The following is a 16,383-nucleotide window of genomic DNA, read 5'->3' on the forward strand; positions in this document are numbered from 1 at the left end:
AAGGGCCAACGTTCTCTGCTGATAAATCCTGGCAAGTGACAAGAGCCAACCTGCAGGAGAGACGCTTTAGGGTTTTCTGCACAGAAGAATGCCCAAAGGCCCCTCACAGAAGACACGGGAGCTCACAACTTAAGAGTAGGTTAAAAATGTGCCTTGCTGCAGCCTAGCGAGGTGTTTCCGAGACAGCAGCGACCACATTTCTCACACTACCCAGCCACAGTGGCTCCAGAAAGCTGCAGCAACAGCTCTGCCCGTGAGGGAATAAGCAACCACTATATCAGACCCTCATGGGGGTGGGATCTTCCTGCCCTGAGAAGTTTTTAAAAATCTGCTGATTGGGCCTGTCTGTATGATCCCAGTACAGGGATCCGGATCCCTGAAGTACAGGGTCCGGATGCCTGCGTTGTTCATCCCACTGTTTCCGTTTGCATTGAACGCAACAGCCCAAACCTAACAGAGCAACCAGTGCGCATCTTTCGGCCTTCCGGCAGAGTCCGTCACACTTGGGTAGACCAGCGTTTTACGCACCAGCTGCTGCCAACTGTACACAACGGTTTATGTACGTGGCTTCACTGATACCCAGCCTTTCTCTCCCATGGGGACACGAAAGAGGCTTATATTGTTCTCCTCTCCTTCATTTTATCTTCACAGCAACCCTGTAAAGGAGGTGATGGTGAGAGGGTGGGATTGGGCTTAGGTTCTGCAGAGCGGAATGGGTTGTTGATCCTGGATCTCTCCGATCCTAAACCAACAAACTGAAGGGAAACAAAACACAACATGTGAATCAAGCTAGGAACCAAAAGGTGGAGAGAAAGGGAATTTGTGTGTGTGTGTGTGCGTGTGCACGTGCGCTCAGTCACTCAGGTGGAGGAGTGGGGAATCAATCCTGGTTCTCCAGATTAGAAGAAGAAGAAGAAGAAGAAGAGTTTGGAATTATATCCCCCCTTTCTCTCCTGTAGGAGATTCAAAGGGGCTTACAATCTCTTTGCCCTTCCCCCCTCACAACAAACACCCTGTGAGGTAGGTGGGGGTGAGAGAGCTCAGAAGAGCTGAGGCTAGCCCAAGGTCACCCAGCTGGCATGTGTGGGAGTGTACAGGCCAATCTGAATTCCCCAGATAAGCCTCCACAACTCAAGCGGCAGAGCGGGGAATCAAACCTGGTTCCTCCAGATCAGAGTGCACCTGCTCTTAGCCACTGCTCTTAGCCACTACGCCACTGCTGCTCTCAAGAAGAAGAAGAGTTGGTTTTTAGTGTGTGGCTGTGTGTATCTGTATATTTATGTATATCTGTATATGAAGAAGAGTTGGTTTTTATACCCTGTTTTTCTCAACCTTTTAGGAGTGTCAAAGTGTCTTACAAATTCCTTCCCTTCCTCTCCCCACAACAGACACCTTGTGAGGTAGCTGGAGCTGGGGGAGTTCTGAGAGAACTGTGACTGGTCACCCAGCAGGCGTACATGTTTCATTGCACAGCGCCAAATAACTGAAATTAAAAACAAGTCATGTGAAAAGCCAAATTAAGTGTACACTCAAGAAACACACTTCTAGTATAGCACGCTTAAAACAGTGAAGAATGGTTACACATATACAACGTCCCATACCCCCAAGAAAGACCTTATGGATTTTGACCCCAAAAAGGATCTTCTTCAGAGGTCAATATAATACATACGCAAATAAGTGTTTTTCATAAGCGCATAAACTAAAATTTCCTTTTCAGGCCAGGAGGTTCGTATACACGTGCATAACAAATAGTAGCTCCCAGCAAAGTTGGAATGAGGTGTTCTCTCAATGGTATCTACAGGCCATTAAACTTCCCTGAATTGAAGTAAGATCCCAGTGCGTGTTTTCATGTGCACCAAACAACCTCTCGGGTTCTACTTGGACCCTTGAACCACTACACCAGTGGTGGCGAACCTTTGGCACTCCAGATGTTATGGACTACAATTCCCATCAGCCCCTGCCAGCATGCCCAATTAGCCATGCTGGCAGGGGCTGATGGGAATTGTAGTCCATAACATCTGGAGTGCCAAAGGTTCGCCACCAAGGCACTACGCCAAGCTGGCTCACTACAGGAAGTGATCTTATCTGCCCCACTCAGCTGGATCAGTTATCTTCCATAAAACAAACTGAACTTGGGGGGAGGGGGCGTCTGCATTTAAAAGTAAACAAAAGTGACTACACCACACTCTGCTCCCATGGCGTGACGCCCGGAAGCAGGCGATAGCAAGCCACCTCTGCCGGTTTCTTGTCTTGAAAGCCATATGTGGGTCGCCGAATGTCAGCTGTGACTTGAAGGCCAAAAAAGGCAAGAGGGGACTGGCAGCTGAAATTGCATGTCTGCAGCCTGTTCGACCACCCGAGGGCAGGGATTTGCCATCTTGTTCTCAGGCATATGGAGCGCAGCCCCGCTGACAGATGGAAGGCAAGCAGGATTCTCCCCCCCCCCCCCCCCCCCCCGCCCGGTCTTGTCTTGTCAATTTGAAACGCTGGTGTTAACCTATAAAGCCTTATACAGCTTCGCTCCTGGGTACCCAAGAGAGTACATCTCCCCAGGTGTTGAAATCAGAGAGGGAGGCCTGCCTGGCTGTCCCACCCCCATCAGCGTGGTGTAGTGGTTAACAGCAGGTGGGTTCTAATCTGGAGAACCGGGTTTGATTCCCTGAGTGGCAGAGGCTTATCTGGTGAACCGGATGTGTTTCTGCACTCCTACATTCCTGCTGGGTGACCTTGGGCTAGTCACAGTTCTTTGGAACTCTCTCAGTCCCGCCTACCTCATCAGGTGTCTGTTGTGGGGAGTGGAAGGGAGCTTGTAAGCCACCTTGAGTCCCCTTACAGGAGAGAAAGATGGGGTATAAAATCAAAACTCTTCTCTTCCTCGGAGGTAAGGGAGGTGTGGGCAACCGAGAGGACCTTCCCCACAGTGGCCCCTACACTGTGGAATCCCCTCCACCTAGAGGGTCACTGAGCACCTACTCTCTTGGAGTTTCAGCATCTGGCGAAGACCATCCTCTTCACCTGGGTGTTTGGTTGACCCCCTTTTGCTGGGAGGGCCCCCTGGGACATCTGTACACCCCTTCTTTTTTGTCGGTGTGTGTGGGAGATTGTAGATTTTGTCTAGGTTTCTAGAGGGGGGTTTTATTGTGTTTTTGCTGTCATGATGTTTATGTTGCATGGCTTACTGTAACGTGCCCTGGGCCTGTAGTAAAGGGTGGGTAATAAATGTAAATAGGATAGAAACAGAATTGTCTTTTGGGATTCCAGCCTTGTGCAGGAAGGAGTAACTAGGCCAGCGACGTGACTCAGCTGGAGATCTCACGCTTTCCTGACATTATGGGCAGAAGGGAACTCACAGTCTGCCTTCAGACCCAATCAAAGCACACATATGAGGTCTGGTGTGGTGGAGGGTAGGGGAAATTCCGCTCACAACAGCCTGGGCTGCCAACACCAAGAACCCTGCCTTCTCGGCCAAGTCTTCTGATGTGGAAGGAAGTTTCCAAATATGTTATGCAAATGGTGGTCAAACAGCTTCCTCCTTGATGAGCCGTCAAGGAGGAGGAGGGAAGTGCTTTGAGAGGCATCGAGCTAGAAACCGCAAAAGGTCAAATCTTCTGCAGGGTGGGAGAACCTCAAGTCTCAAACCCGGAGGCTGTGAAATCATCTCTGCCTGCAGGAAAAAGGCTGCGCCTGCAGGGCCCATAAACGCAGCAGGCCCAAGAGGCGTCTGTGGATACTCATCTCTCTTGTTGCGCAAGAGAAAGCCACAGAAGAGAAGGTTCTTCTGCAAGGCAGAGAGGTCTCTTACGACCGCCAGCTGCACTGCCAGTGAGGTGTAGTGGATAAGAGCAGCGGGCTCTGATCTGGAGAACCAGATCTGATTCCTCGTTCCTCCACATGAAGCCTGCTAGGTGACCTTGGGTCAGTCACAGTTTTCTCAGAGCTCCCTCAGCCCCACCTCCCTCGCAAGGTGTCTGTTGTGGGGAGAAGAAGGGAAGGCAATTGGATTCCACTTTGAGACTCCTTAACAGTAGAGAATAGTGAGGAACAAAAACCATCTCTTCTTCCTTCCCCTCCTCCTCCTGAAAGGAGAAACAGGACAGTGGAGTGGTTGGAAAGATAGAAGTTGGATCATACAAGGGGAGCCTACTGGCTGACTCATACAGGGGCTCGCTCATGACAACAGGGTACAGTCAGAGTGGGCCTATCACCCAGTACTCTACTGGTCCAAAATAATGCTTAGGCTAAGCATTTAGGATACAAGACATTGAGCGCCAGCAAGATTTGATGAAGTCATCTTATCTGACATGAAGATTTTCTATGACTCCAGCTCCATATTCAACGTATCTAGATATCCATCCCTTTAGAAGAGACTTGAGCCTAGCAAGCTGCGCAGCCATGTTGTCCGCTGTTCTGGAGGGCAGATATAAGTAGATCCCTTATTCTGAAAGATTATGCCCTTGTGCTACAGGTGAAGAGGCGATGGGTCATATTTCCTAAGGAGCAGCAGTGGCGTAGGAGGTTAAGAGCTCGTGTATCTAATCTGGAGAAACCGGGTTTGATTCCCAGCTCTGCCGCCTGAGCTGTGGAGGCTTATCTGGGGAATTCAGATTAGCCTGTACACTCCCACACATGCCAGCTGGGTGACCTTGGGCTAGTCACAGTTCTTCGGAGCTCTCTCAGCCCCACCTACCTCACAGGGTTTGTTGTGAGGGGGGGAGGGAAAGGAGATTGTCAGCCCCTTTGAGTCTTCTTACAGGAGACAAAGGGGGGATATAAACTCTTCTTCTTTGTTAAAAAAAAAGAGATTTATATAAGTAGAAAACAGAATGCTGCGCCAATGCCTGAACTGAATGGCTGGGAGCGTTCTTTGTGGCTCAGAAGAACCATTCGTACAGAAATATTTACAGACTGCGAAGAGTTCCTCGAGGGCTCAGGTCTTCCCACTCCATCCGGGAGCACACAGATGCCTCGTGCTGAGCCGCCTCCTCCAAAGCCGAACCCTCCTTCTGAAAGCAGTGCATGGCACCCAGCCCGTGCACATTATATAAGGGTTTCTGGCCCGGAGCAGGGAGTGGAGTTGAAAAGGCCTCTAGCACCGAGCCCATTCCAGGAGGAGAGCGCTAAAGGCCAGCTGCCTCCGCTGCGAAGCCAAGGAAATTCAAGTCCTGCCTCAAAGCAGCAGGAGCCCAACAGGAAAGGCCTTCCTAGAAAGCTACAGACAAAGAGGCCAGAGTTTGATACCATGGGAGCACTCTTGGGCAGTTCGGGGGAGGAGAGATGAAAGAACTTGGACAGAGTTTAAAGACTGAGATTGACACAGGGGTTCTGCACAAATATGATGTCACAGAAGGGCAAAAGTCCAAGCCTCTCCCCCTCTCTCCCCCAAGGAAAAACCCACGTTTGGCTTTACGAGACAATTGCAAACAGACACAAGGCCTATAAGGTTTCTTTTCAGGATGTGATTTGATTGGCTCAGATCCAAAGAACTGTTGCCCCAAAATGAAGAAGCTTTTCCATGGGGGCTCCTGCAGAGAGAGGGCTCAGGGGCTTCGCCAGCTTGTGCGACTCAGCCGGTTCCCCGTAGGCAGCACAGCAGATTTACCGGGTAAAATAATTTCTGCACGTGGATTGCCTGCACGTGGCTGCCTTGGGTGTCCCTATGGGCACTTTTGCACACATGGAATAATGTACTTTCAATGAACTCTGACAATTGTTTGCAAGGGGATTTGGCTCTTCCGCACAGTAAAACCCAGCTGCAAAGTGCATTGAAAGTGGATCGAAAGTGCATTTTTTCTGCATGTGCAAAAGTGTCCTATGTGCTTCTTTCACTGTAAAGTGCATGATTCTCATTTTGTGGTTTTATTCCTTAAAAATCCCCCCCCCCCACACACACACACACACACCATTTATGCTATGGCTCACTGCAGACATAATGCAAAGCTAGAGGTGGGATCCAGCAGGTTCTCACAAGTTCCCGAAAGTAGGTTACAAATTATTTGTGTGTGCTGAGAGGGGGTTACTAATTGGTGATTTTGCCACGTGATTTTTGCCTTAGTTACGCCCCTCCCCTCAGCAGTAGCACGCAGAACTTGAAGCAGTCTAGCAGGAGGTGCACCAGCGTGCGTGGCAGCCTGCGCCTGCGTGCATTAGTTTCCCGCCCAAGGACCGGCACAGCAGCTGTGTCCTTGCCACAGCCCCGCCCAGGAATGCCCTGCCCCCGGAATGCCCAGCCGTGCCCCCATCGTGCCCCGCCCAGCCCCATTGGCGCTACGCCACTGTTTGAATCCCACCACCATGGGAACCTGTTACTAAAATTTTTGGATCCTACCACTGTGCAAAGCCACGGTATAATTCACATTAACTATGATTAGCGAGCATGTACAAATGCACGGCATTCCACTCATGATAGTTAGATTTTATTTTTGTTTCTTTGCAGTCAAGACAGCTGATTTATGGTGACCTTTTAGGGTTCCAAAGTGGGAGTAGTTTTAGGGATGCTTTGCCATTTGCCTGCCTCCGTGCCACTCCCCTGGTATCCCTTGGAGGTCTCCCTTTTAAATATCAGCTAAGGTCGAGGTTGAGAGTGGGTGATCGGCCCAAGGTCACCTAGCAGGTTTCCATGGCAGAGTGGGGATTCGAACTTGGGTTCCTCAGATCCTAGTCCCGTGGTGGCGAACCTTTGGCACTCCAGATGTTATGGACTACAATTCCCATCAGCCCCTGCCAGCATGACCGATTGGCCATGCTGGCAGGGGCTGATGGGAATTGTAGTCCATAACATCTGGAGTGCCAAAGGTTCACCACCACTGTACCTAGTCCAACCCTTTCACCGCTACACCCCGTCAGTTAGTTAAAGTTCACTAAACGAGGATTTGAAAACAAGAAATGAAGTTAGTTTATTAACCAAGGTTAGTTTCCACTGCCCGGATGTGCATAGCCCAGACTAGCACAATATCATCAGATTTTGGAAGAGAAGAAGAAGAAGAGGTTGGATTTATACCCCACCTTTCTCTCCTGTAAGGAGACTCAAGGTGGCTTACAATCTCCTTTTCCCTCCCTCTCCCCACAACAGATACCTTGTGAGGAATGTGGGGCTGAGAGAGTTCTGAAAGAACTGTGACTAGCCCAAGGTCATACAGGAGGAACATAGGAGTATGGAAACATATCCGGTTCACCAGATAAGCTTCTGCCACTCAGGTGGAGGGGTGCGAAATCAAACCCGGTTTTCCAGATTAGAATCCACCTGCTCTTAACCACGACACCATGCTGGAAGGAGTGTCAGCCCTGGTCAGTACTTGGATGGGAAAGGAAGGCAACAAAGAGAGTCTCATCTAGGGTTGGCTTGTTCCCCAGAATCACCCTCACACACCACCCTGCTGGAGACTCCTCAACAGATCAAAGGCATTGAAACCAGCATTACCTGAGGCCCACAAGGATTTGAGTGATCTTCTGTGAGCACAATCCTGGTTCCCCAAGCTAGCCATGCAGTTAGAAGAAGAAGAAGAGTTGGATTTTTATATCCCCCCCTTTCTCTCCTGCAGGAGACTCAAAGGGGCTTACAATCTCCTTGCCCTTCCCCTCTCAAAACAAACACCCTGTGAGGTAGGTGGGGCTGAGAGAGCTCAGAGGAACTGTGACTAGCCCAAGGTCACCCAGCTGACATGTGTTGCAGTGCACAGGCTAATCTGAATTCCCCAGATAAGCCTCCACAGCTCAGGCAGCAGAGCTGGGAATCAAACCCAGTTCCTCCAGATTAGAGTACACCTGGTCTTAACCACTACACCACGGCTGCTCCTTTTCAAAATAAACCACGGTTTTGCATTATGTCTGGACTGAGTCCGTGTCTGTTTACTATTTATTTCTCATATATTAAAAAAGTCATCTGTATTTTGGAGTCAATGAAGATGGCCAGAATCCATCTCTCACTTATGCTATTTTGTAAATCACCTCGACGAACCCTCATACTGGTTGCATCACAAAGAATCAACACAGATGATCTGCATAGTAATGGGATATTTCAGCATTACTGTTAACTTGCCCTGCGCCCCAAAGACCCAACCAATTAGAAGGTCCACTGCATACTCGCTTGCAGTGGTCACTACGAGAAGGAGGTCTGACTCGACCACAGGCTGCAGGAGGTCATCGTGAGGATGAGTTGCCCTTTCACCTCCAAGCCTTAGTAGTCCAAGCCTAACATACTTTTCTCATTCGTAAGGAGTCTCAAAGTGGCTTACAAATCCTTCCCTTCCTCTCCCCACAATAGACAGCTTGTCAATATCCTTCTTGAATTGTGGTGCCCAGAACTGGACATAGTATTCTAGCTGAGATCTGACCAGTGCAGAAAATAGTGGTATCATTACATCCCTCAGTCTAGACCAGGGGTCTGCAACCTGCGGCTCTCCGGATGTTCATGGACTACAATTCCCATCAGCCAATTGGCCATGCTGGCAGGGGCTGATGGGATTTGTAGTCCATGAACATCTGGAGAGCCGCAGGTGGCATACCCCTGGTCTAGACACTATACTACTGTTGATGCAGCCCAGAATCACACTGGCTTTCTGGGTTCCTGCACTGTACTGCTGCATCATGTTCGGTTTGTGGTCTACCAAGACTCCCAGATCCCTTTTATGTGTGCTGTTGTCAAGTCAGGTGTCTCCCGTGTTGTATCTGTGCATTTCATTTGTTCTGTCTAAGTGTAGTACCTTACATGGATCTCTGTTGAAATTCATTTTGTTTGTTTTGGCCCAGCTCTCTAATCTGTCCGGGTCATTTTGAATTTTGGCCCTGTCCTCTGTATTAGCTACTGCTCCTATTTTGGTGTCATCTGCAAATCTGACTAGCATGCTTTCTATTCTATCATCCAAGTCGATAAAAATATTGAATAGCACTAGGCCAGTGATGGCGAACCTTTCTGAAACCGAGTGCCCAAATTGCAACCCAAACCCCACTTATTTATCGCAAAGTGCCAACCCAGCAATTTAACCTGAATGCTGAGGTTTTAGTTTAGAAAAAAAGTTTGGCTCCCTCTTCCTCCACGGCTCCGCCCCACCTGTCCAAGCAGGGGCCAGCCTGCTCTAGCCTCCAGCAAATCCCGCGCGCACTGCTCTGTGCCTCTCTAGTATCTCTGTCTCCTCTGCCCCCCCCTCCCTCCCTCAGGCAGCAGCCACCTGGAGCACAGGCACCAGGCCTGCTAGCCGAGTCCTCCCAGCTCACCGCGGTGCACGCACGTCGTGCTCAGTGGCCCAGGCCAGCCTAGATGTGTGTGTATGTGGGGGGATGATTTTCTGCCCCCCACATGATGAACTCTGTGGGCGCGTGCCCACAGAGAGGGCTCCGAGTGCCACCTCTGGCACCCGTGCCATAGGTTCGCCATGACTACACTAGGCCCAGGACAGAACCATGTGGCACCCCACTAGTCACCTGTCTCCAGGATGAAGACAAGTGAGCATCCTTTGGGTTTGGTCAGTCAACCAATTACAAATCCAACTAACAGTAGCATTGTCTAGCTCACATTTTAGAAGAAGAGTTTGGATTTATATCACCCCCTTTCTCTTCTGTAAGGAGACTCAAAGGGGCTTACAAACTCCTTTCCCTTCAACCCCCCCCCCCGCCAACAAACACCCTGTGAGGTGGGTGAGGTTGAGTGAGCACCAAAGAACTGTGACTAGCCCAAGTTCACCCAGCTGGCATGTGTTGGAGTGCACAAGCTAATCTGGTTCACCAGATAAGCCTCCACAGCTCAAGTGGCCGAGCAGGGAATCAAACCCGGTTCTCCAGATTAGAGTGCACCTGCTCTTAACCACTGTACCACGCTGGCTCTCTTTTACTTGCTTGCTTGCAAGAATATCATGGGGCACCTTGTCAAAGACCTCACTGAAATCAAGATATGCTACATCCACAGCAGCCTGCACTTTAAGTGACTTCTTTTCTCCAGCAACCATCACTGCAACTCTGGAACCCATCTCCCCCATCCCCGTGCCCCATAAGCCCCCCAGACCCCTTTTTAAAAACAGGTAGCTCTAGTACCTGTGTAGATTTGTCACTCATATGCGAGACAGCTGCTCCTTCAGCATCCCGAGGCCATTGACCAAGGAGGTACGATCCGAGAACGGTGTCCAAGGAAGAGGTACGCTTCACCCTGGGAGGTCTATTCCTGGAGGCCTTCTCGGTAGGACCAGCAGCACAAGGAACACTGGCTGGGCAGAATGGAGGAGAAAGAGAAGTAAGAAACTTGGGGGCCCCGGGAACACTATCAAGACCCTTCCTGCAGCAATTTGTTTCTTCCCACAGCCCCCCGCCTTCAAATGACTAACAGAGGTGGGGGTAATGACTTGATAGCAAATTAATACATGTTTTTTTTTCCAGTCCCTGCCAAGTGCCATTCATGCATGATTGTTTTTCCCTTAAAATACAGGGAAGGATAGATTGTCTGATTTGTGTTTTGGAGCAGCAGCCTGCACCCAAGCTTTCGCAACTGACACAACTCCCATGTCCAAGGAGTGCCGATTCCTGTACTTGAACACGAGAAGCGGCTCGAGAAACCAACCCCAGAGCCAATTGGTTAGGTGGTGGCCTTGAGAAAGTAATCTTTAACCCAGTGGTGGGATCCAAAAATTTTAGTAACAGGTTCCCATGGTGATGGGATTCAAACTGTGGTGTAGCGCCAATGGGGCTGGGCGGGGCACGATGGGGGCGGGAGCGGGCATTCCGGGGACGGGGCATTCCTGGGCGGGACTGTGGCAAGGACGCAGCCGCTGTGCCAGTCCTTGGGCGGGAAACGAATGCACGCAGCCTGCCACGCACCTCCTGCTAGACTGCTTCAAGTTCTGCGCGCTACTGCTGAGAGGAGGGGCGTAACTAAGGCAAAAATCACGTGGCAAAATCACCAATTAGTAACCCCCTCTCGGCACACACAAATAATTAGTAACCTACTCTCGGGAACCTGTGAAAACCTGCGGGATCCCACCTCTGCTTTAACCCTTTTTGTACTTGGCTAAGCGTGAAGTATGGGCTGAAAACTTTGCTCCAGAACTAGATTAACTCGGTGCAGTAAAGAAAAGGCACACTGTGGCGCCTTCCGCACACGCAGAATAATGCACTTCCAATCCACTTTGAAGCTGGATTTTACTGTGTGGAATACCAAGATCCACTTGCAAGCAATTGTGAAAGAGGATTGAATGTGCATTATTCTGCATGTGCGGAAGGGGCCTACGTGTGCTTTGCAGCACTTAAACGTTTTTTTTTGGCTTAAGCCCTGGCACCAAGAACAGGGCTCCAGAGTTGAGTGGTACATCAAATTAAACCTACACAAAGACCAAGAGGGAGTTGTCCTCACCAACATCTCTAAATTTCACCTCCTTCACAAAACCATGCCGAGGACCAGAAAGACAACTGCACAACAAACGTACCCAGCCGAAGAACACATCGTTTGCAATGTATAATTTAAAGCCTTTGGGGGAGGGCGGTATATAAATATGATAAATAAATAAAGTATAGCGTTAGGGTATGGTTTTCCCTGGGCATTTTGCCCTCAATAATTGGAATCCAGATGTTGGCTAGAGCAGAAGCATCGGGGGGCGAGAGGAGAAACCAAAATGGCCCTTTGTTGGGTAGACTCGACACAATTAAGTTATGAATGGCTGAACAGCAATCATTCACAGCTCAAATTAAAAGGTAATTATACTCTTTGATGGTTACATAAGGGTGAACCGATTTAAAGTTAAGGCAATACATGCAAAGAAAGACCATTAAGAACATGTTTTCTACATGCTGAGACAGTTTTTTAAATTACATAGTTAAGGGAGGTGGTGGTGTCTGCGTTCTCAGCAATGCAGCTGTTAATGAGTTGAAAGGATCTTGGCCTTATGGTACTTTGATCCGGTGACCTGCATAGAACAGGGACGGCACAAAAGTACACAGATCAGTCCCTCCATGTCAAATTGACAGAATGTGGCACATGAGGGTTGCATTATTATCACAAATTTTGCTGAGTTAGTATGCATGCTGATAAGCATCTACAGCCAACCGGGAACAGAGTCACAGCCCTCTAAAAGTTTCTTCAGGGTAACAATTCTCGTAAAAGGTGTACTCATTCTTGTTGTGGAAGAAGAAGAGGAGTAGGAGTTTGGGTTTATATCCCATCTTTCTCTCCTGTAAGGAGACTCAAGGTGGCTTACAAGCTCCTTTCTTTTCCTCTCCCGACACCTTGTGAAGTAGGTGGGGCTGAGAGTTCTGAGAGAACTGTGACTAGCCCAAGGTCACCCAGCAGGAATGTAGGAGTGCGGAAACACATCTGGTTCACCAGATAAGCCTCTGCCACTCAGGTGGAAGAGTGGGGAATCGAACCCGGCTCTCCAGATTAGAATCCACCTGCTCTTAACCACTACACTACTCACTCACTGCAATAATCAAGCGCTGTTTGTTCAAATAAGCAGAGGTGAACCAGGAAGCTTCCAAGTTTTCAGGGATTTCAGCATCCCGTGTGCAAGAAGACCCAGTAGTGAGTTCACTTATGTTGATTCACCTACTACCTACCAAGTCACCCAGAACATTCAACCACTGTTTTCATCCACACATGATTGTCTGAGCAACCAAAGAATCAGGCACGCAATTTGACCTCCCTTGGAAATCAGCATCAGTGTTCAAAAATAACTTGTGCAGTGAATTCTTTAATATTTGTTCCTCCAATAACCCTGATAAGCATTGCATGTAAATTAATAGGGATTATCTTGGCAGCTTGAAGTGGCAATGTAATATGAAGCCGACAAACTCAAATACACACCCTTGGTCTTGTTTTGCTTTTTCTGCCCAACATCTGGGAGAGCTAATGCCCAGACAGCTTTCCAGATTTTAATCTCTTTGATCCTTTCTAAATTGCTAACTAGGCTTGGAGATTCAGGTGCAACAAATACTGGATTCGGCCCGAATCTGGGTGAATTCGGGCACATTTGTGCCAAAAACAGCCGAATATGTCCTGCCCGAATATGAACGAACCTGAATGCAAGGTATTTGGGGGGGGGGTTTGCGTGTTTTTTTGTTTCAGCCTTCAGGGGGCACATTTTCTTTCCAATGGAGGCTAACAGGAGATGGGGGCTACCCCTTTGAGAGTCCATAACTGTGGCCCCCCTAAACCAAACTTCACCAAACTTGGGTGAAATTTTGAAAGGATCTTGAAATTTTGGTGCCGCTAGCTTTAAAAATGCGCCTCCTGCAGGTCAAAACACGAACAAACACCAAAAAATACGAAAAAATCAGATGGACCCAAATTTTTCAGGTATACACAAATATTCAGGTGTATTTGAATATGTTATTTGTCTTATTTGGGCATACAGATAATTTTATGCCCGAATAAATCAGAATCCGAATGTTACCAAATTTCTAGGGTATTGACCAGGCCTATTGCCAGCAACGGACACTAGAACCTTCTGCATAAACTTCACTTACAAAGCTAGGGACCCTCATCCATCAATTCATTGTATACCCACTATTTTTAGCATCAGGAGGAGGAGGAGGAAGAAAAGAAGAGTTTGGATTTATACTCCACCTTTCTGTCCTGTAAGGAGACTCAAGGGGGCTTACAAGCTCCTTTCCCTCCCCCCCACAACAAACACCTTGTGAGGTAGGTGGGGCTGAGAGAGTTCTGAGAGAACTGTCACCCAAGGTCACCCAGCAGGAATGTAGGAGTGCGGAAACACATCTGGTTCAACAGATCAGAGTAAAAGATGATTAGAACATCTAGATTTCACTCACGTGAGGACCTCTGATGTTTAACCACCAATCATTTGTTTCTCCACTTTGTCAATCATCCACAGTTCTCTCAGAACTCTCTCAGTCCCACCTACCTGACAAGGTGTCTGCTGTGGGGAGAGGAAGGGAAAGGAGCTTGTAAACCACCTTGAGTTTCCTTACAGGAGAGAAAGCTGAGGTATAAATCCAAACTCTTCTTCTTTTAAGGGGTACGGTTTTAATTTATCCGTTATTCCTTAGTGGAGTCTACGGCACCAAGATACAGTGGACTTCTTAGCTTTTATTGTTATTGACATATGCAGACCTAAGCCCGCATGGAGAAAGGCAGCCTTTAAAACAAATTTTTTAAAAATAAGCCCAGTCTGCTGAAAAACTGAAATTAACCGGCTTCTCGTTTCTACATTAAAGAAGTGGCCCCAGCTTTTTTCCACCCCCTCGGTGTAGCAGCAGCTGGGAAAGAATCCAGGAGGCATCACTTTTGCGCACTGGCAGAGGGCGTTCCTTCAGAGAAAGCTGCCTACATTGTAGGAGGATGCTGTATCTGTCATGGCCCAACAAGCGAGCAACACTATCTAATTTTAAGTCATTTTATTCTTCTTAAAATGCTTTCTTCCCTGGTTTTTCTGGTCTCAGGGCTTTTGAAGTAGTTTCCAACAACAAGAACTAATTTCAGATGGCACTTGAAAACTCAAAATACAAATCAAAGCGTTAAAAGACCAGAAGAGCATGGTAGTAAAGACCGACGGGGTTATAAAACAGGATCTCCATTTACCAACAACGCTACAACAACCCGTCATAGCTGGAGTCACAGCCGAAGACTCCCTAAACAGAACTGTTTAAACTACCCTGCAGAAGACTATAAGAGATGGTCCCATACAAACTTCTTAGGGGAGGGAATGTCACAGTCTTAGTACCACCACCATTAAGGCCCTGCCTCATGAAACCAATCACTCAACTTTTTAAGGCAGGAGAGACTTAGATGTGGTAGTAGATGTGGTAGTGTTGGAGAAGGAAAGTGGTTAAGAGCAGGTGCACTCTAATCTGGAGGAACCTGGTTTGATTCCCCGCTCTGCCGCTTGAGCTGTGGAGGCTTATCTGGGGAATTCAGATTAGCCTGTGCACTCCAACACACGCCAGTTTCAGTTTTTCTGAGCTCTCTAAGCCGCACCTACCTCACAGGGTCTTTGTTGTGAAGGGGAACGGGAAAGGAGTTTGTAAGCCCCCTTGAGTCTCCTATAGGAGAGAAAGGGGGGATATAGATCCAACTCTTTTTCTTTGGATATCCTGGGTCATGAGCAGTCTTTGAACTGTAAGGCACATGTTCTTGACATCACCTTAATACCCAAGATCAAAGTTGAGCTCGGGAGGATTCCCAGATAGCGCACCTTGGCGCCCTCAAGGAGATAAAACCCTATCCAATCCAACTCAGAATACAACAGTGGTTTACAATTGCTTTTTCAGTAACACAACACCCCTGTAAGACAGGCCATGCAAGCGGGGTGAGAAAGACTGAAAGAGAAGCTTCCTCAAAACCACCCAGCAAGTTCACAGCTGAAGGCAGCAAGCTCTGAAGCAAGCATTTTCTTGGCACTCGGCTCCTTATGCTTTTAGCTGGCACATCCACGTCAAGGAAAATACCAGCCGATGCCCAAGGCAGAAGATTGTTTGCTTTTAATTTACATGCAGATTAATATGCAATCATCATAACCAAAGCAACGATCTCCTGGCATATTGCCAAGATGATATCTGGCTGCTCTGATCCAGGGTGCTTGACTCATAGGAGCGCAGCGGTTATTTAAAGCCTCCCTTGTCTGGTTGTTGACGGCACATCTGTGTCTATTTGAGGCATATGTTAGTTGCGCAATTCCCCAACAAGACCTCGGACCTGAGCTCGCCTTTTCAGCCAGGGGAGCTGCGGCTACTTATCGCCAAAGGCTGCTTGCACAACGTCAAGGAAGACCCCCACAGCCCACTACCCTGGGGCCAAACTCAACCCTTGCTGTATTCCATCCCTGCTCCACTTGCGTTGTTCACATTCAAGGCATCTGAGAAACCCGTGGCGGAAGATCTAAAAAGGACGCAGATCTGCAGCACAGCTGAAGCAGCCCTCCCTGCGTCAGAGCGCTGCTGCCTAAAAATATACCCAAGGCAGCAAAAACAATGCTCTCTGCAAGACAAAGATGGCTAGTGGGAGAAGCAGGGTGGAGCATCCTGTTTACAGAGCAGCTCCATTATCATCCTTACCCATTAGCCTGGGACCAGCCCAGTTGAACCCCACCTGCAGATCCTGGGACCGCTCCAAGCTCTGATCCCTACCTAGGGGGTTGCCATCTGCTAGGTCATGTCGAATTCTGATGCACCTCACCAAGATAAGAGCAGTTCCCTATTTCAAGTCACCAGTCTGACCGGCTGCCTCCACATCTTCAGTTCAGCTCTCCCCCCTTTTTAAATCCCCTTCTTTCGATCTGCTAGTAGCAAAAACAAAATGGGAAGATTGGCAGCGGGGTGGGGGACATTCACTACAAATTCATACTTTCAGACAGAGATGTAAAGGTCCAGATTTGGGATGACACTTTTCTTCCAGATTTTTTTTAATTGCTAGGGAAAAATTCCAACGCAGCGTTTAATCTTCTGGAATGA

At 48.5% G+C, this 16,383-nt stretch overlaps 1 protein-coding gene across 1 annotated transcript in view; it reads right to left on the reverse strand.

Annotated features, from left to right (window-relative positions):
• The window catches only part of FAM117A (family with sequence similarity 117 member A), a 57,803-nt gene that overhangs the window by 19,512 nt on the left and 21,908 nt on the right, over positions 1 to 16,383 (reverse strand). The window contains exon 2 of the mRNA XM_048518209.1: positions 10,024 to 10,193. Coding sequence (XP_048374166.1) covers positions 10,024 to 10,193 — 170 coding nt within the window. The remainder of the gene's footprint in view (positions 1 to 10,023; positions 10,194 to 16,383) is intronic.

Source organism: Sphaerodactylus townsendi, linkage group LG15 (genome assembly GCF_021028975.2).
Source record: "Sphaerodactylus townsendi isolate TG3544 linkage group LG15, MPM_Stown_v2.3, whole genome shotgun sequence".
Taxonomy (NCBI): Eukaryota; Metazoa; Chordata; class Lepidosauria; order Squamata; family Sphaerodactylidae; genus Sphaerodactylus; species Sphaerodactylus townsendi.